The sequence below is a fragment of the Rhineura floridana genome, chromosome 3, assembly GCF_030035675.1.
Source record: "Rhineura floridana isolate rRhiFlo1 chromosome 3, rRhiFlo1.hap2, whole genome shotgun sequence".
Lineage (NCBI taxonomy): Eukaryota > Metazoa > Chordata > Lepidosauria > Squamata > Rhineuridae > Rhineura > Rhineura floridana.
This window is the reverse complement of record NC_084482.1, coordinates 12,510,583-12,527,821: the sequence shown is the minus strand read 5'-3', so window position 1 is coordinate 12,527,821 and position 17,239 is coordinate 12,510,583. Positions and strand designations below refer to the sequence as shown.

Genomic DNA, 17,239 nt, shown 5'->3' with positions numbered 1-17,239 from the left:
TCTAGGGCCTTCTCGGTGGTGGCCCCCAACCTGTGGAACGGTCTCCCCGAGGAAGTGCGCCTGGCGCCGACACTGCTTTCCTTTCGGCACCAGGTTAAAACCTTTTTATTCTCCGAAGCATTTTAATCTAAATTGATTTAAATTTAAAATGTTACTGCATTGATTTAGATTGTGTTATTTTGTATCATATTGTATTATTTATTGTATTTTTTATGCTTTGTATTTCTATGTTCACCGCCCAGAGAGCTATTGCTAGTCGGGCGGTATATAAATTTAATAAATAATAATAAATAATTGGACATCCCATTGCTACCCCTTTAATCTGCCAATAGTAAATTTGATCAAACTTAAAATAATTTTTTCTCATGGCTATGTCTGCTAGTTCTCCTAAAAAATGTGTTGGGCGGTTGTTATCAATACATTTATCAAGTGTAGAATAGATAATGTCAAGAGCTTCCTGTTGAGGTATACTCGTGTATAACGATCTTACGTCCATAGTAACTAACAAATCCGTTGCTGATACCTGAATGGGTTCAATTTTATTGATAAAATCTGTAGAATCTCTAATATATGATGGTATTTGGGGTACAAAGGGTTGGACATTGTTCCTTTTGTAAATACACTCTCAAAATTCAACATTTTATAAATCCGATTGATCAAAGAAAATATTTGATACATCACTTTTCCAATTGCAACACTGCACAAGTAATCTATGTTATACAGTGCGGATGTTTGAAATTATATGTAGGACAAACATCAAGGAAAATTAAGATACGGATAGGAGAACATCTAAGTAATATAAAAAACAAAAAAACAGGAGCTCCTTTGGTTTCTCATTGTCTTCAATGCCCTAAATATATTGGTACAGGTTTAAAATTTTGGGTCCTACAACAAATACATGATCATTTTCTAGTTTTCTTTTATATAAAAAAGAAATAGAATGGATTTTAAGACTCAAAACAATGACACCTAGTGGTCTAAATGAGGAATGTTCATTTCTTCCCCTGATGTAAAGGGTTCCTCAGGTCCAAAAACATTTTTTACTCACAAGTATTCGACAGGTGTTCTTAATCCTATATCTAAAGGTCAGAATAATTATTCTCCAGACAAATAAATAATAATAATAAAAGCTCTCACCAGTTTTAAATAATCGTAAAGACATTGATGCCATTCACAGCAAAAGTGAGACAGAAAACTCTATTGAATAAACCACTTTAACAACTTAAATGTAAGTATCTTTTAAATATTACAAATAAATGCTATACATGAATTTGCTTACCTATGTACAGAAACATAAGAAGAAAAATTCTTTAGAAGCTACAAAAAATCATTTCTGTATTTGTGTATATGAAATGTCTGAGAATATACAAAATGAAGAATGTTTTTATAGAAAATTTTTAATAGAGATTGAAATTTATATATGTCTGTCAAAATGATGTTTTTCTATTTGTTTATAGCCCCTGATGAAAGCCCTTGTGTACGGCTGAAACGCGTTGGGTATTTGAAAGAAATTTATTCTCTTTTATAGAAATCAATAAAAAAATCTACATAATTTGGAATTTCCCTCTTTTTTACATTCTGGGGTTTCCCCCTCCTTTTTTTCTTATTACAGACAAATCTTGCCACAGAGCAGCTAGAGGGCCCCTACCAGCCTGACTGCTGGCACCCTGTACCATGTAACTGCAGAAAGTATTGGGGCATTCTAGGGTGCAGATTTCATGCTGGATATAATAAAGAGGCCCATCTGAAGCCTAGGGCAGTTGTTTGATTCCTCTGGAATGTACCAGATTTCTATGGCAGATAGGCAGGGCTCCTCAGTAGACACTTCAACGAAGAAAGGTTTTCCTGAAGGTAGAAGTTTGAAAAAAAAAATCAGCATGGATTTTAAACAATACACTTGGGGCCTGCAACAAAATGTTGCAATGCGGAGTACTTTTCAGAATGCCAGTCAGTTAGCCATGCCCTCTTCCATGATATTCCATTCCAGCTCCCCAGCCCACACGTTTCCATTTTCTCTCCTGCCTGCAAGCAGCCAGCATTCCATGGCCACTGGGCACACTCAGACCTCATTGGTGTTTCACACACACACACACACACACACATTAAAAATGTGTTTCTGCAAACCATAGGGTTCCTCCAGGCCTGCTGGTGCTTCCTCGTTGTGTGTAAATGGTGCCATTTTAGCCATATAGAGATCCACACTCATATAGCACTGGTGACAGAACCAAACCCCATGGAACCCTACATAGCAGTGGCCATAAGCTGGATTCCAAATTCTCCCTGCCTCTACCTTCCAACAAAAATGGAAGTCGATGTACCCTCAGCTTTGTTTGTCTGATTTTTTTTCTCTTGCAGAATTTCCTTCAGACCCGAACCAGGAATGACCGTTATTGGATGGGACTCAATGACAGAGATATGGAAGGACAGTGGCAATGGATTGATGGCAGCAATTACAATGAGGGCTTCATGTAAGCATCGAGCACTCCCCCTCCCCATTGATCTACCAGCCATAATGTCAAGTAAAGAAACAAATTGGAAAAGGCAATATCTTCTCATTCAAGCTCTCATATTTTGCCAATAGAAATGCTCACATTCTCTCATTTTTGATTCGTGTCTATTCCAAAATCCAAGCAGGCAACCATAACTGACAAACCTCCAAGCATAATCTCACCAAAAGCTTCATTCTGCAATGGCCATTCCTAACCATAAATCCCCAGATGTTGGATTACAATCCCATCGGCCCCAGGTAGCACAGATAAACAGTCAGGGCTGATGGGAGTTGTAGTCCAACAACATATGGGGGCCCAAGGTTGGGAAAGGTGTTCTAAAGGGTCAAACTCCACATCACGTTAAATATGTCTTTGGCTCCTGAACTTGTGTGCACCTCTTTTTCATTTTTCACCAAAAGCAGCCACAGGTGCCCCAATCCAGATCAGTATCACGAGCCAACTGAAAATTACTCTCAACACAGCAATAGGAATTTCAGGGAGATTATTTTCAGTGAGAAAGTGAAAGTGCCGCAGTCCTGATAAACCATAGATACATCATACTGATGCCCATATATTTTCCCCTTTGTGGCTTAATAGTAGTTGTGGAGGTTGGAGGGATTTGGATCAGGGCTATGAATAGGGGTAGGGATGGATCTGTCAGCTTTGGGTCTCTTGGTTTCTCATTGTTCCAATCTTAAATTCAGTTCTCAACATTTCTGCTGGAGTTTGTGATTTTTAAAAAAATCCTCATGAAAGTTTTGCAGCATTTCAGTGTAAATTTCTCCTAATAATCACATTTTTGTATGCAGTTTTTGACTAATGTTCACATTTTTGCAAGCAATTTCTCCTAATATGCATTTTATTTGTGATTTTCACTCATATATTTATTTCTATGCACTCTTTCCCCAATATATGTATGCATTTTTGTCAATATTGATTGGTTAGAGAATTGCATTACAAAAATTGAATAAGTGTGAATTTCACAGGTTAGATGTGTTTTGGAGCTCATATCATTTTGGAAATGTGAACCAAATCAAATTTTTCCTCCATGAGGGAAAATGACTAGACCATGCACTATGGCCCCAATCAAAGTCTCTCTTCCCCACCACCCAAGCTATTTTGGGGGCAATAAAAATATATCAAAGGGAAGTTTGTGAAATTCTGGATATATTCGACTATTTTCAAAAAGTATTTTACTTTCCACACAGGTACTGGAAGCCAGGGGAACCCAATAATGATCAGAGCAATGAACACTGTGCACACCTTTGGTCCAGTGGGGAATGGAACGATGTCTACTGCACCTATCTATGCTACTACGTCTGTGAGAAGCCCTTGCTGGGTGCAAGGCCAGCTCATGAAAGGGGAACTTTCTCTTTGAACTTCACTGATGCACAGAGATACTGATGACTTAATTGCCAGATTCCTGCATGCTTTACCTTAAGGTGCCCACACTGGAAGAGCAATGTTGCCTGATAGAATCGTGTCAATTCCAAAGGGATTCAATGTCTTTAAAGCATATATTTTTAAAGGCCATAATTTTAAAATTATTTGACCTTTTTTTGGTGAAATCATGGCTTATTTTGAAAATCTCTGCTGACTACTGTTTTAAAGATTTCTGGTGTTTAATTATTTTGCAACCAGCAGCTAAAACAAATGGATTTGATGGGCCAGCATTTTATACACCTTGAATTTTGGGTTGAAACTTAAATGATATTCCAAGCTTTCCTTTTCACTAGTATTTCTCATTTTCATATTTGAAGCAATCAGTCTGAACTAGAGGTCATGAGTGCTGGCAAGTGCACTTAGTGCTCCAGCTCATGCAGGTAGCTTGCCTTATTCACTTCAAAAGGAGAGGAAATGCCCCACAAGTCCATACAAACTAAGTAACATACACATCTAGAACTGTATCTCCATTTACAAATACATACGTACCTGCAGCAAATTGCAGAATTACACAAAATAGGTTTAACAAAAAAAGTGTGTTGCACCCAATTCTAGCCGCGGCCAACAGTCATGATTCTAGTCTCTTCTAACCAGAACCTTAAATTAAGCACTTCTCTCTCTCCTACTTCTGCTGTAAATGTTTCCTGTTCTTTGGCTTCCTGCGCATCTCTTTAATGGGGAATTTTATATATCCATACTTGTATGATCATAATTATTAAAAGGGGTATATGTTTTACAATCATGGGGACCTGAGATTCAGGCTAACAGGGAGTCCTGAATCTTAGCATTTTATTCAGGCTAACAGCAAAAACCTGTTGTGATGGAAACAGGTCACAGCGATCTCCTGTTTTCTTGCCAAATCAGCCAGGTACATGACTAGGCTGAGATTAATTACTTTATTGTTCGGAATCAAGGAGCGTTCATATTGTGAGAAGAAGTAGGGATTGCCAATGTTTGATTCTTGAATGCCAATCTAAAGGAGAAAAGTTTTATAGCATCAGGAAATGTTTTAATGAAGAGAAATAGTAATGATTTTTTAAAAATCAGTGTATTAAATTTACAACTTTATAAGTGCGTTTTCATTAAGAAAAGGGTACATCTGGGGTGACCTGCTTGCCTGCCTCTATATTTCTGAGGCTGAAAAAGATGCCAGTTAGCCAGAGTCATCCAGCTTTTTTCCCTTAGTCTGTGTGGTTTCACAAGGTAGCTCAGGGGTTTAAATAAAATCCTCTTTCATGAGCTATGTATTTTATAAGTAAGGAAATGAGATTTCTGAGAAAGTATAAGGACATAAGTACCCCTATGGCAAAGGAATAGAACTGGGGGTGCTCATACATTCACAAACACCCTGAGTTAAGTTCCCAAACTTAACTCAAGGGAACTTGTCCAAATTTCTCAGATGTACCTGGGTCAGCCTGACTGATCAGAAACAATGAAACAATGGCATATGGAATGCACTGGGTATGCTTGAAAACATTCACAGTAGTAACTGTTCCAACTAGTCCCAAAATGCATTAGTCTTGAAGAGACAGTAGGACAATGGTAACAATTATGATATGGACAGAATCTTGGAATCACCACTGGAGTTAGCTAATGCTTTCTGATTGGTTTGGAATGATGTTGTGTGGGCAAGGACTCATAAGATTGGTGAAATCATTGTCACATGCTGTAACTGTACTCTATAAAAGAGCTTGCACACAGTGCCTCAGTGCAGTCTCTCCTGGATGTTTCTGGAGGCTGACCCTGCATGTGCATATGCTTGTAAAGAATAAAGGCCTACCTTTTTGCTTCAAGTCTGTGTCTTCAAATTTATTTAAGGACCCCCAGCAAAAGAGCCCAATGGAGAAAAATTCGCCTATACCTTCACACAGAAATCAAGTTATACTTTTATTTTCTAAAATCCATTCTTTCCTCTTATGTCATTGCCATCAAATCACCATATCTGTAGTAGTCATCAGATAGCTTCTTTTTCTGTTTTTACCATTAAATCAGCTCTTCCTTTCTATAGCAGCTATCAAATTATTTTGCTCCTGTTCCCATTTCTCTGGGCTGGTTCACATGGTGACTTAATGTGAGATCAGTGCTACTTCCATCCCTGCTTGTTTCACAGGGTTCACATGATGTTGCAGGCAAAGAGAAGGTATGTTGCTGCTTTCCCCTTTAAAAGCAAAGAAAATCAATCCGGGGATAATGCGAAAAGTGAAGGAAAAACCATCTCCACCGCAGCATTACTGCATGTAGGTGCTTTGCTCCGATGTTTTTTGCTGGAGGGTGGATCATCACTTTCAGACACTCCCCTTTCTCCACTCACTAAACTCTCCATGAATTCCATTTTCTTTCCGGCAGCTCAAACAGCCATTTCTGACTCGCTCTGTCCTCCTGCATCGGGAGTAAGTGATTTGTTACTGGTGCTTACTCCTCCTCCTCCCTTGGGCTTTGCAAAAGCAAAGCTGAACTACCTCCATGACTTTTCCACACAGCGCCACCAATCTGCAGGAAGGAAGGAAATGTTGGGCTGTGAAGCGTGTGGAGTCAGTGTCTATGCTCTGATGCGATAGAAATGGGGCAGCCCAGAGTGCATAACAACTAACAACTTCAGCAGCTGCACACAAGCATGCACATATGCATAACCCATGCTGATCTCTCTCTTGTCCCCCCATCACCCACAGTTAAGACTTTATTTTCTGGGTAAGGCAGAGGGGAAAGAGAGTGGGCAGAACAGGAGAAAGGGGGAATAATCATTGGCTTTACATGGCGAAAGAGAAAGGCAAGTTCTGGCTCCAAATGGAGCAACTGTGCCAAAGATAACTAGAAAATAATCCTGTGCACTGTGCGAGCAATGTGACAGAAGGTGTGCACACATGCACACACACACACTTCCACTAAAAATTGCATTTCATATGTAAATAAAAAAAGGGGTTGCTATAAATATGTCAGGATGAACTGAAACTGACAGAAAAATGTTTTGTGTCAGTTGCACCCCTCATGCTCTGCCGGTTTCAGTGTGCAATTGACAAGGAACAATGAAACAAAAAAACCCCTCCCCTTCTCCATTAGCAATACTCTGGAGGGAGTAAACATGTAAATTTGGAGGCGGGGCCGCAAGGAAACACCAATACTAAACCTTTCCGTATGTGAATGGAAAACAGCAGATTGGAAGGTAGTGTGAATCTTGCAAATCTATTGCAATGGATAAAGCTGTGTCTTTAAGCCGAAGTTCATCCCTCTGTCTCTCCCAAGCTGCCATCCTGTCTTCCATCACATGCACCTTTTCCTTGTAACTCTCCTTCACATTCATGAAACATATCCTTAGTGTCCACTAAGGTACCCAAAAGTCTCCATGAAACAGAGTTGGACTTCTTCATTTTGTTGGGTTTAAATTCTGTACAGTATGCTTCAAATTGATCTCTGGCAATAACAAACAGGTTTGGATCTCTAAAAATAGGAACATAAGATGCTGCCTTATACCCCAAACCATTGGTCTAGCTAGCTCAGTAGTGCCTGCGCTGACTGGCAGTGACTCTCCCAGCCATTCCTCAAGATGCCAGGAATTGAACCTGAGACTTTCTGCATGCAAACCAGCTGCTCTGAGCTACAGTCCTTCCCCAAATGCATTCTGCCAGATTCTCCATGGCATTTTACCCATTTGTCCAATATAGAAATTTCATCATTTGGCTTCAATGCAGCTTTAAATAAAACCATTTGGGTGCACAGGAATATATAAACCAGGATCAATAATAATAAATAATAAAATTTTATTTATGAGTCACCTATCTGGCCGAATGAACGGGAATGAATGGGGAATTAGCTTTGATCTACAGTGCAATCTTATGCCTGCTTAATCTCAAGAAAACACAGTAGCCGATAAAAAGGAAATCTTAGAGTTGACATTTGTACAAAAAAACACACACAAATAAAATAGGCAAAATACCTTGCAATATCCTTTTTCAGTGCTCAGCTACCAACTCAGTCCCTTCCCAGCTCACCTTTCAACCAAGCACAAATTCCACAGAATGCCCGGCAGTCCCAAAACTCTTAACTTCAGTGTCACTGACCTAGACTGATTGGACTGCTTGAGCATGTGAGCCAGTTTTTGCATTATGCACCAAAAGTTCTCAAAAATCCCAAATCTGCATGATTTTCCTCTCAGCACCAGTTCCAAAGGAAGGGCAGCACTGTACCTCAAGGGGGCTGCTTACAGCACACAGGGCACTCAACCTAAATGTAGCCACTAATTCCTGTTCCAAAACCAGATTCATTTTCCTCGGAGCTGTTCAGTTCAATTGGTATTTAAACCAGAATTTTGGAAGCCACAAATAGGGACAGGGTGTGGGGGAGGGGATTCCACACTATTTGACCAATGTCAAATCCTGAAGTTCTAAACTGCTTGTTAAACCAGATCCCTATCCCAGAAGAGCTGTCTACCACTTCCAGTCCAGTTTGAGATAGTTCTCAGAGTGTGCAGTGGGGACGGAATAAGGTTCATAACTTTTTTTTTTCAAATCTGCAAAATTACTTCAGACTAGCAAAAGCTATTTACCATTGTTGGGCACACACGATAATATTCCCAACTAGATGAAGGACTCAAAATAAGTCTAAGGATAAGCCTCCTTCAAACTGGATGGGCCTTTTGAAACTTGGGTGTGGCATCTTCCTGTAACTCTTATTTTACCTTTGATGTGCCTTAGTGTGCCAATGTCAGCTTGGAACACAGGTGTAGCACCATCCAACACCTTTTTCAGCTTACTTTCAGTCGACTCCAACATGGGGAATGCTGTGTGCAGACTGTTTATGGCACTCCAATCCAGCTGCAGCTTCCTCAGCCAATCATGACCCCAGAGTGCTGGTCCACCTGTTTTCAAAACATAAATGTCCAACAACTTTTGTTGGTTATTATATCTCACAGGTGTCATTCCAATGGGAATTATCTTTCCCCAGTTTGCAACTGTAGTTCTGAAGCCTTTAGTTAAGGATGTCTGAAATGCTGCTCAAATTCATGCTGTGATATAACTGATACAGCTGAACCAGTGTCCAGTTGCATTTATATTGTTTTGCCATTCATTTCTGATGTAAGCCATATTGCCTGTCATATTCCACCCTTTATTTTATAGATTTCTAGGCTAGCTACCCTATTTCACCTCCATTATCAGGTTTTCCCTCTACAAAATGCACCTCTGCACCTTTGTGGTGGCTCAATCTATTATCTTTGTCTCTGTTGTTAGCAAATGGTTGCCTTTTACCTGAGCGACTCTCTGAATATGTCCCATTTTATTCCATTTTCTGCACATTTCACTTCTAAATCTTCATTGAGCTGGAGTGTGTGAACCCTTGCCACAACGATAGCACAGTTCATTTGAACCTGCTGTCCTCTGTTTACACGTTATTGCAAGGTTGTTCATGTTTGCTTTCATTCCTGACTGCAACTCTATTGCACCTTTGGCAGCAGTTTCCATAGATATAGCAATTGCAATTACTCTCTTAAATGTTAAATCTGCCTCTGTTAAGAGTCTTTTCTGAATGCTTTCTTTCCAAATTCCACAGACCAGCCAGTCTCTCAATACATCAATCAGCCCCTCACGAAATTGGCAATGCTCAGATAATCTTTTAAGTTCAGCTACATGTTGCAATGGACTCTCCCTCTTTCTGGTGTCATTTATGGAATCTGAAACGCTCAGTAATGGTTTTGGTGCCAAATGCTCCTGCATTATTTTCACTAATTCTGCAAAGCTAAATAGTGAAGGTTTTTGTGGAGCAATCAAACTTCTAAGCAAACTATGCTTTGCCTCCCAGAGCATTCAGCAAAAGTGGCACTTTTTTTCAGCAGCAATCTCATTTGCTTCAAAATACTGTTCAGTTCTCTGTGTATAGTGTCCAATAATATGTTGCACAATCAAATATATTTTATTTATTTATTATTTGATTTATATCCTGCCCTTCCTCCCAGCAGGAGCCCAGGGCAGCAAACAAAAGCACCAAAAACACTTTAAAACATCATAAAACAGACTTTAAAATACATTAAAACAAAACATCTTTAAAAACATTTTTAAAACAGCAACAGCTTTCAAAACATGTTTTTTAAAAAAAAGATGAAAAACATTTTTTTTAAAAGAGAGATTTAAAAACATAAAATAAAATAATTTTTAAAACTACTCCCCCACATTGTAGTCCCAATCCAGTCTCCCCCCCATGATTGCTTTTTATAAGGACAACAGATTTTGAATCTCCTTTTTTGTCCAGGTTATCCCAGGGGTGGGGTGGGATGGGGGGATTCAGGAGAGAACCCAATTTGAGCCAGGTGCCTTTCCTGGCTCGCTCTCTCCATTCTAGCAATAGCATTGTAACATGTGATGCTGATTGACGTTCCTCATTTTAAATACCAAAGTTAGAGTTTCTTCTGACCCTCTCACCACTGCTGAATCTGTAATAACAACTTCCTCTTTACATTGTGAGCATCAAGATTTTCAGAACTGAGCAGATTGTGCAAGGAGCTGAATAGGTCAAAACCCAGTAATTCCCAGGAAGTTTGAAACTCTTACTCATATCACAGCTTGCTCTCATAAAATGCCACTCCTCCTCATTGCCTGCAGAAAGTTTGATTTTGTCCTTCATTTCAAGATTGCCACATTCTCGTGGTAGGGATGAAAGGAGTGGTTGATTATGGTTCTGTCAGGTGTTTTTTCCAGTCTTAAATTCAGTTCCCCATATTCCTGCAGCAATTTGCAATTAAATGTTTTTCATTTGCAATGAAAATTCTTCAGCATTGTAGTGCAAATTTCTCCTAATAAACACGTTTGCAAGGAATTTTCCCCTAATATGCAGCATTTTTGTATGTTGTTTCACAAATGTATGCATTTTACCCCTAATATATGCATTTATAGGATCCTCTGTGGCGCAGAGAGGTAAGAGGTGGTAACGCAGCCGAAGCTCTGCTCAAGGCCAGAGTTCGATTCCAACGGAAGGAGGAAGTCGAATCTCCAGTAAAAGGGGTCGAGGTCCACTCAGCCTTCCATCCATCCGTGGTCAGTAAAATGAGTACCCGGCATACGCTGGGGGGTAAAGAAAGGCCGGGGAAGGAACTGGCAATCCCACCCATATATACGGTCTGCCTGGTAAACGTTGCAAGACGTCACCCTAAGAGTCGGAAACGACTCGCACTACAAGTGCAGGACACCTTTACCTTTTATATGCATTTATGCCAGCATTGGTAGGCTGGAGAACTGAATTGCAAAATTCAGATAACTGTGAATTTTGAAGGGTGGCTGTATTTCACTTCTCATGTTGTTTTGAAAAGTGCAAATTTGATAGATTCAGCTTTACATGTGAAATAAACCCCCATCCTTATCACCCCTGTGCTTCCCCCTTCAGACTGGAATTCTTTCAGGAGGATCACATGTTCCATTTTGGGTGTACATCCTAGATGTTTTAAATAGACCCTTGTAAATAGTGGTTAAGGTGTTGGACTACGACCTGGGAGACCCCAGTTCAAATCCCTACACAGCCATGAAAACTCACTGGGTGACTTTGGGCCAGTCACTGCCTCTCAGCCTCATGAAAACCCTATTCATAGGGTCGCCATAAGTCAGAATACCGATCCTTGAGGGACTCCACTTTCTACAGCCCTCCATTGGGAGAACTGTCCGTTGATTCCTACTCTCTGCTTTCTGCTTCTTAACCAATTCCTTATCCACAAGAGGACCTCTCCTCTTATTCCATGACTGCTAAGCTTCCTCAGAAGTCTTTGGTGAGGTACCTTGTCAAACGCTTTTTGAAAGTCTAAGTACACTACGTCCACTGGATCACCTCTATCTATATGCTTGTTGACACTCTCAAAGAATTCTAATAGGTTACTGAGACAGGACTTTCCCTTGCAGAAGCCATGCTGGCTCTGCTTCAGCAAGGCTTGTTCTTCTATGTGCTTAGTTAATCTAGCTTTAATAATACTTTCTACCAGTTTTCCAGGGACAGAAGTTAAGCTAACTGGCCTATAATTTCCGGGATCCCCTTTGGATCCCTTTTTGAAGATTGGCGTTACATTTGCCACTTTCCAGTCCTCAGGCACGGAGGAGGACCCGAGGGACAAGTTACATATTTTAGTTAGCAGATCAGCAATTTCACATTTGAGTTCTTTGAGAACTCTCGGGTGGATGCCATCTGGGCCCGGTGATTTGTCAGTTTTTATATTGTCCATTAAGCCTAGAACTTCCTCTCTCATTACCACTATTTGTCTCAGTTCCTCAGAATCCCTTCCTGCAAATGCAAATGCCATCTGTTTCAGTGACCCTAATTCACACACATATCATCATCACTCACCTCCACAGCTCTTCATCTCCATTCTACTGCTGCCTTCTCCACAACCGTCATTTAATAATAAATAATAAAATGTATTTCTGAGTCACCTATCTGGCCTATCTGGCCGAATCAACGGCCACTCTGAGAATCAACGGCCATTTTTTCTGAGAAGTCCTTGGCTCTGATATGGGCTGCATACACACCATACATTTAAGGCACATAGTTTCCCCCAAAGAATCCTGGGAACTGTTGTTTGTTCAAGGTGCCGGGAATTGTGACAGGTAAATTACAGCTCCAAGCAGCAGAGGCTGGCCTTTTGAGGCTAGAGGCGCGCTGCCTCATCAGCCTGAGTCTTCCCTCAGCGAGCCCACTCCTGCCTACCTTCTTATAACCAGTCCAGGGGACAGCTCTGGCTGTCAGCTTCCTCCTCCACCTTCATCTCAGTGTTCCCCTTGCAGAACTCAGCAGGAAAGAAGTTGGGGGCAAAACTAGAATTAGTTGGCTCTGGCTCCACCTGCTCTTTCGCTCCTGGTCTTTTTTATGAATTATTTATCTACTAAATTTAAATCCTGCCCTTCCAGAAGGAGCCCAGGGTGACAAACAGCACCAAAAGCACTCTAAAACATATTAAAACATTTTAAAAACATCTCAAAAAGCAATTCCATCACAGATGCAGGCTGAGATAAGGTCTCTATTTAAAAGGCTTGTTGAAAGAGGAAGGGCTTCAGTAGGTGCTGAAAAGATAAAAGAGACAGCACCTGTCTAATATTTAAGGGGAGGGAATTCCAAGGTGTTGGTGCCATCTCTGTTATCTTCTGCCCCACCAGTTCCAATGGGCACCAGCCACCACTGGTTCCTAGAATTCTTTGGGGGAAACCATGTGCTTTAAAGGTATGGCACATGGAAAACAATCCAGGCCAGCCCCTAAGACATTTTGTTGCCTGAGGTGGACAAGATGGTGTCCCTTCCCCATTCCAAGGGTAGAAACTCTGGACTGACTCTATATTGCTTCCAGGGATGGCTGACAACATTTGCTGCGTAAGACAAAGGATCAGACAGTGCCCTTCCCCTTCCAAGTACAGAGGCTTTGGGCTGTATCCAGCAAGGTACTTCTGCTCGTGCAAGAACACTTAGCTGTGCAATGGAACTTTCCCTCCCTCTCCTTGCTTCCTGTGCTCCCATGCCCCCCCCCAAATCTGATCTGGAGGTTCCCCTAACACTCTAGAGCAGATTTCGGGAGAGTGTGAAGGGCAACCAGAGAGAAAAGAGGGGGAGGAGTTTCCATCATGCTAGTGGAAATCTTTGTGCTAATGGAAGCACTCTATTGGATACAACCTTCCAATCTAGATTTATATTTCCTGCAAGACTGGTCCAAAGTATTGTGCTGCCTGAGGCGAAGGATGACATAGTGCCCCCTCCACCATCCTACTATAGAAGCCAGAACAGACTGGCACTTTAATCATAGGCTGCTTAGTGTGTATACTCTATCCCTTTAATTTTAACGCATATGATTTCCCCCAAAGAATCCTGGGAGCTGTAGTATACCCTTCACAGAGCTACAATGCCCTGGCCCCTTAAGTTACAGTTCCCAAGATTCTTTGAGGGAGGTAATGTGCTTTAAAGGTATGATGTGTACACACTGCTGATTCAACACTGGTGATCAGATAGTGTCCTCCACAGCACCTGAGGCAAGAGGGAGGCAAAGACAGCCATGCTGGGTAGCATTCTGTGTAGCATAAGCTGCTCTGTCCTCCCAGAGGGGAATGGCCAGGGAGCAATGAACTCAAGGTAGAAACACACTCACTGTTCTGCTGGTTCCAGTGCATCTCCACCTCTGTTGTGGAAATGTTAAGAACTGAACTTAAGTCTGGAAGAAAATAAGAAATGGAGAGAAACTAAAATGAACATACTCAAACATCCCACAAAGCTCACTGATTTGTTTTTAAAGGAAGTTCCACCTTTTACCCTTTAACCCACCCCACTAGTCAAATCGAAAGAATGAAAAAGTTGTAAGAATAGTGTTGAATCAGGTGATTAGAGAGTAGATGGAGAAGGTTCCAGCCTATGTGCCGCATCTTGAAGTGTTTCCAGGGCAGGCATGGGCACCTTCAGAGGCCACTCTGCCTGGTCCAAGAAGCTCTCCCCAAGCCAGCTGTTTGCTATTTTTTAAACTGAAGTCTCTAAAATTAAGGAGACTTTCCTGCACATGCAGTGGGGACATCAGAGGGTATTTAGGCAGCACAGGCACTCAGGAAGCCTAGAGAGTGTAGACCATCTGAGAGATTATTTTCTAGAATGAAAGAAAGGACACTCCTCAAATTCCCCAGCCATCGCCTAAACAGGAAGTCAAGCACAACAAAAAGCTCTACCCCACCCATGAGAACTTCACCAAAATTACTCTCTCCCTTTGATATCTTTCAAATGCAATTTCTTTTTCTCATTTACTGATGAACAATGGTTACCACAAGTGGAGTAAACTTTTGGCACAACAGTAGCTGATACCCCTCTCTCTTGCGTTTTTGTTCCAGCTCTATGAGCATGGGAAGACTTGCATCGCTATTTGTAGAGATAAGGGCAGTAGCACAAGTTCTGTCGTAGCAACCAGGAGTGATGCTTTCTTGGATGTTTACGCTCAAAACGGTTGCTTGTTTTAGACTGAGCAATTCGTGGAAAGAGCTGCCTCTGTTCCAACAAATTCTTCATGCTACGGTTCTGAGGTGCATACAAGAGTCCTGTGCAGGCAGAATGAGAAAACACGTGAGGGGAGGGAGTCAGTGCGGACAAGCACACTATCTCCACCTTTGTCATTGTTCCCCTCACTTTGTGGAGGGTGACTGTGTGAAGAGAAGAACCTCCTATAGTCAAACAGAGCTTCCACAAATATAGGAGGCTCCCCGATACACAAGGTGATAGGAATGGTGGCAGAGGGTGGCAGAGCTGCCATGCTCACCCCACTGCCCTCCCATGTGTTCCTCTTCACTTCATTGCATAGGCTTAAGAATTCTAAGGAGGAAAGAAGTGAACACAAGAACGCTATGTCATGAGGCGGCCACACCTATCAGCTCTTGGATTTAAAGATCATGCAGGCAGTTCCCACTCACCATGTCATCTCTGAATATACCCCTTCATTGCCTTTATTCTAAAACCACATTCTAAAACACGTATTTGAGAAACGTTTCTGGCTGTAATGTCTACTTCTGTCAAAGGAACCCAGGAAATTGCCAGACCATTGATCCATCTAGTCCTGCATGGTCTTCACCGATTGGCAGTGACCTGAACAATAGGGAGTCCTTCATACTCTTACCTGAAGATGCCCAGGAATGAACTTGGGCCCTTTTCCATGTAAAGCAGATTTTCTACCACTAAGCTATTATTCTTCCTGATCTTGCAATCTATCTGGTTGCTTGTCTGGGTTTTATTCTAGACCACAGGGATGTTCAAATTACTTTCTCTGGTTAACCAACTAAAACAAACAAGCCACTCTCTAGCGACCTTGGCGTTGGGCTTTTGGGGTTGTATTTAACATAGCACTAAGACTAAGGTTCCATCACTTGTGGGGTGCCTCAGGGTTCCATCCTCTCCCCAATGCTGTTTAACATCTATGTAAAGCCGCTGGGAGCAATCATTAGGAGATTTGGGCTGCGGTGTCATCAGTATGCGGATGACACACAACTCTATCTCCCATTTAAATCTCTACCGAGGTTGGCTGTAGAAACCCTGTCCAAGAGCCTGGAGTCGGTGAGTGGCTGGATGGGAAGGAATAAGCTGAAGCTGAATCTGGACAAAACCGAGGTACTGTTCGTGGGAGACAAGGGAAGGTTAGGGGATATAGACCTGGTGCTCAATGGGGTACGTTTGCCCCTGAAAGACCAGGTCCGCAGCCTGGGGGTCATTCTTGATTCCCAGCTGTCCATGGAGGCTCAGGTTTCGGCTGTGAGCCGGGCGGCGCTGTATCAACTCCATCTGATACGGAGGCTGCGCCCCTACATTCCAAACCATCTGCTCCCACTGGTAGTACATGCCCTGGTCACCTCTCGCCTAGACTACTGTAATGCACTCTACGTGGGGTTACCCTTGAAAACGGTCCGGAAACTGCAACTGGTACAGAATGCAGTGGCTCATCTGATTAAAGGCAGCCGCCGGCAGGATCACATCACTCCAGTGCTACAGGAGCTGCACTGGTTACCGGTTGCTTACCGAGCCCAATTCAAGGTGGACTAGTCTATCTGAAGGAGCGCCTCCAGCATCGGCAGGGATGCCACTCAACAAGATCAGCCTCAGAAGACCTTCTCCTGATCCCACCGGTTAAAACAGCTAGACTGGTGAGGACCAGGGGGAGGGTCTTTTCAACAGTGGCCCCCACCCTGTGGAACTCTCTCCCAAATGACCTCCGCCATGCCCCCTCTATGATAAGCTTCCGCCGGACTTTGAAGACCTGGTTTTTCAGGCAGGCCTTTGGGATGGGTTAAGTTTTTACTGTTGGGTTTTAATTTTTAATGTTTTAATGTTTATGTATTTTTCTTGTACGTCGCCCAGAGTGGCTGGACAACCAGCCAGATGGGCGACTAATAAATATAATATAATATAATAATAATAATAATAATAATAATAATAATAATAATAATAATAATAATAATAATCAGTGCAAGGATTTCTTTTTGCATAACAAAGTGATCTCCCCTTCTCCTCACTCTCAGATCCCCTAAATCTGTCCCAATCCTCCGGAGCGCATTTGAGGATGGCACAGGCTGAGGAGGGGGGAATCCTGTTGCTAATCCTTCTGCTAGCACAAAATGTTGGTTGAATACCTCATAAGGAAGAAAAGATCTGTCAGTTTCAGTTCTCTCCGTTTCATTTTTCCAATCTTAAATTCAGCTCACCACATTTCTGCAGCCATTTCTGGGTATTTTTCCTCATGAAAATTCTCCCACGTTTTAGTGTGAATTTCTCCTAATAAATATAGTTTGACCACTGGATACATTTTTACAAGCATTTTCTCATCATATAATGCATTTTTG

At 41.8% G+C, this 17,239-nt stretch overlaps 1 protein-coding gene across 1 annotated transcript in view; it reads left to right on the top strand.

Moving 5' to 3' along the window:
- Positions 1-5,725, top strand: part of LOC133379367 (hepatic lectin-like) — a 39,635-nt gene extending 33,910 nt beyond the window's left edge. The window contains exons 5-6 of the mRNA XM_061614488.1: positions 2,356-2,468; positions 3,698-5,725. Of these exons, the coding sequence (XP_061470472.1) occupies positions 2,356-2,468; positions 3,698-3,893 (309 nt within the window). The 3' untranslated portion in view covers positions 3,894-5,725. The remainder of the gene's footprint in view (positions 1-2,355; positions 2,469-3,697) is intronic.
- Positions 5,726-17,239: the final 11,514 nt, after the last annotated feature.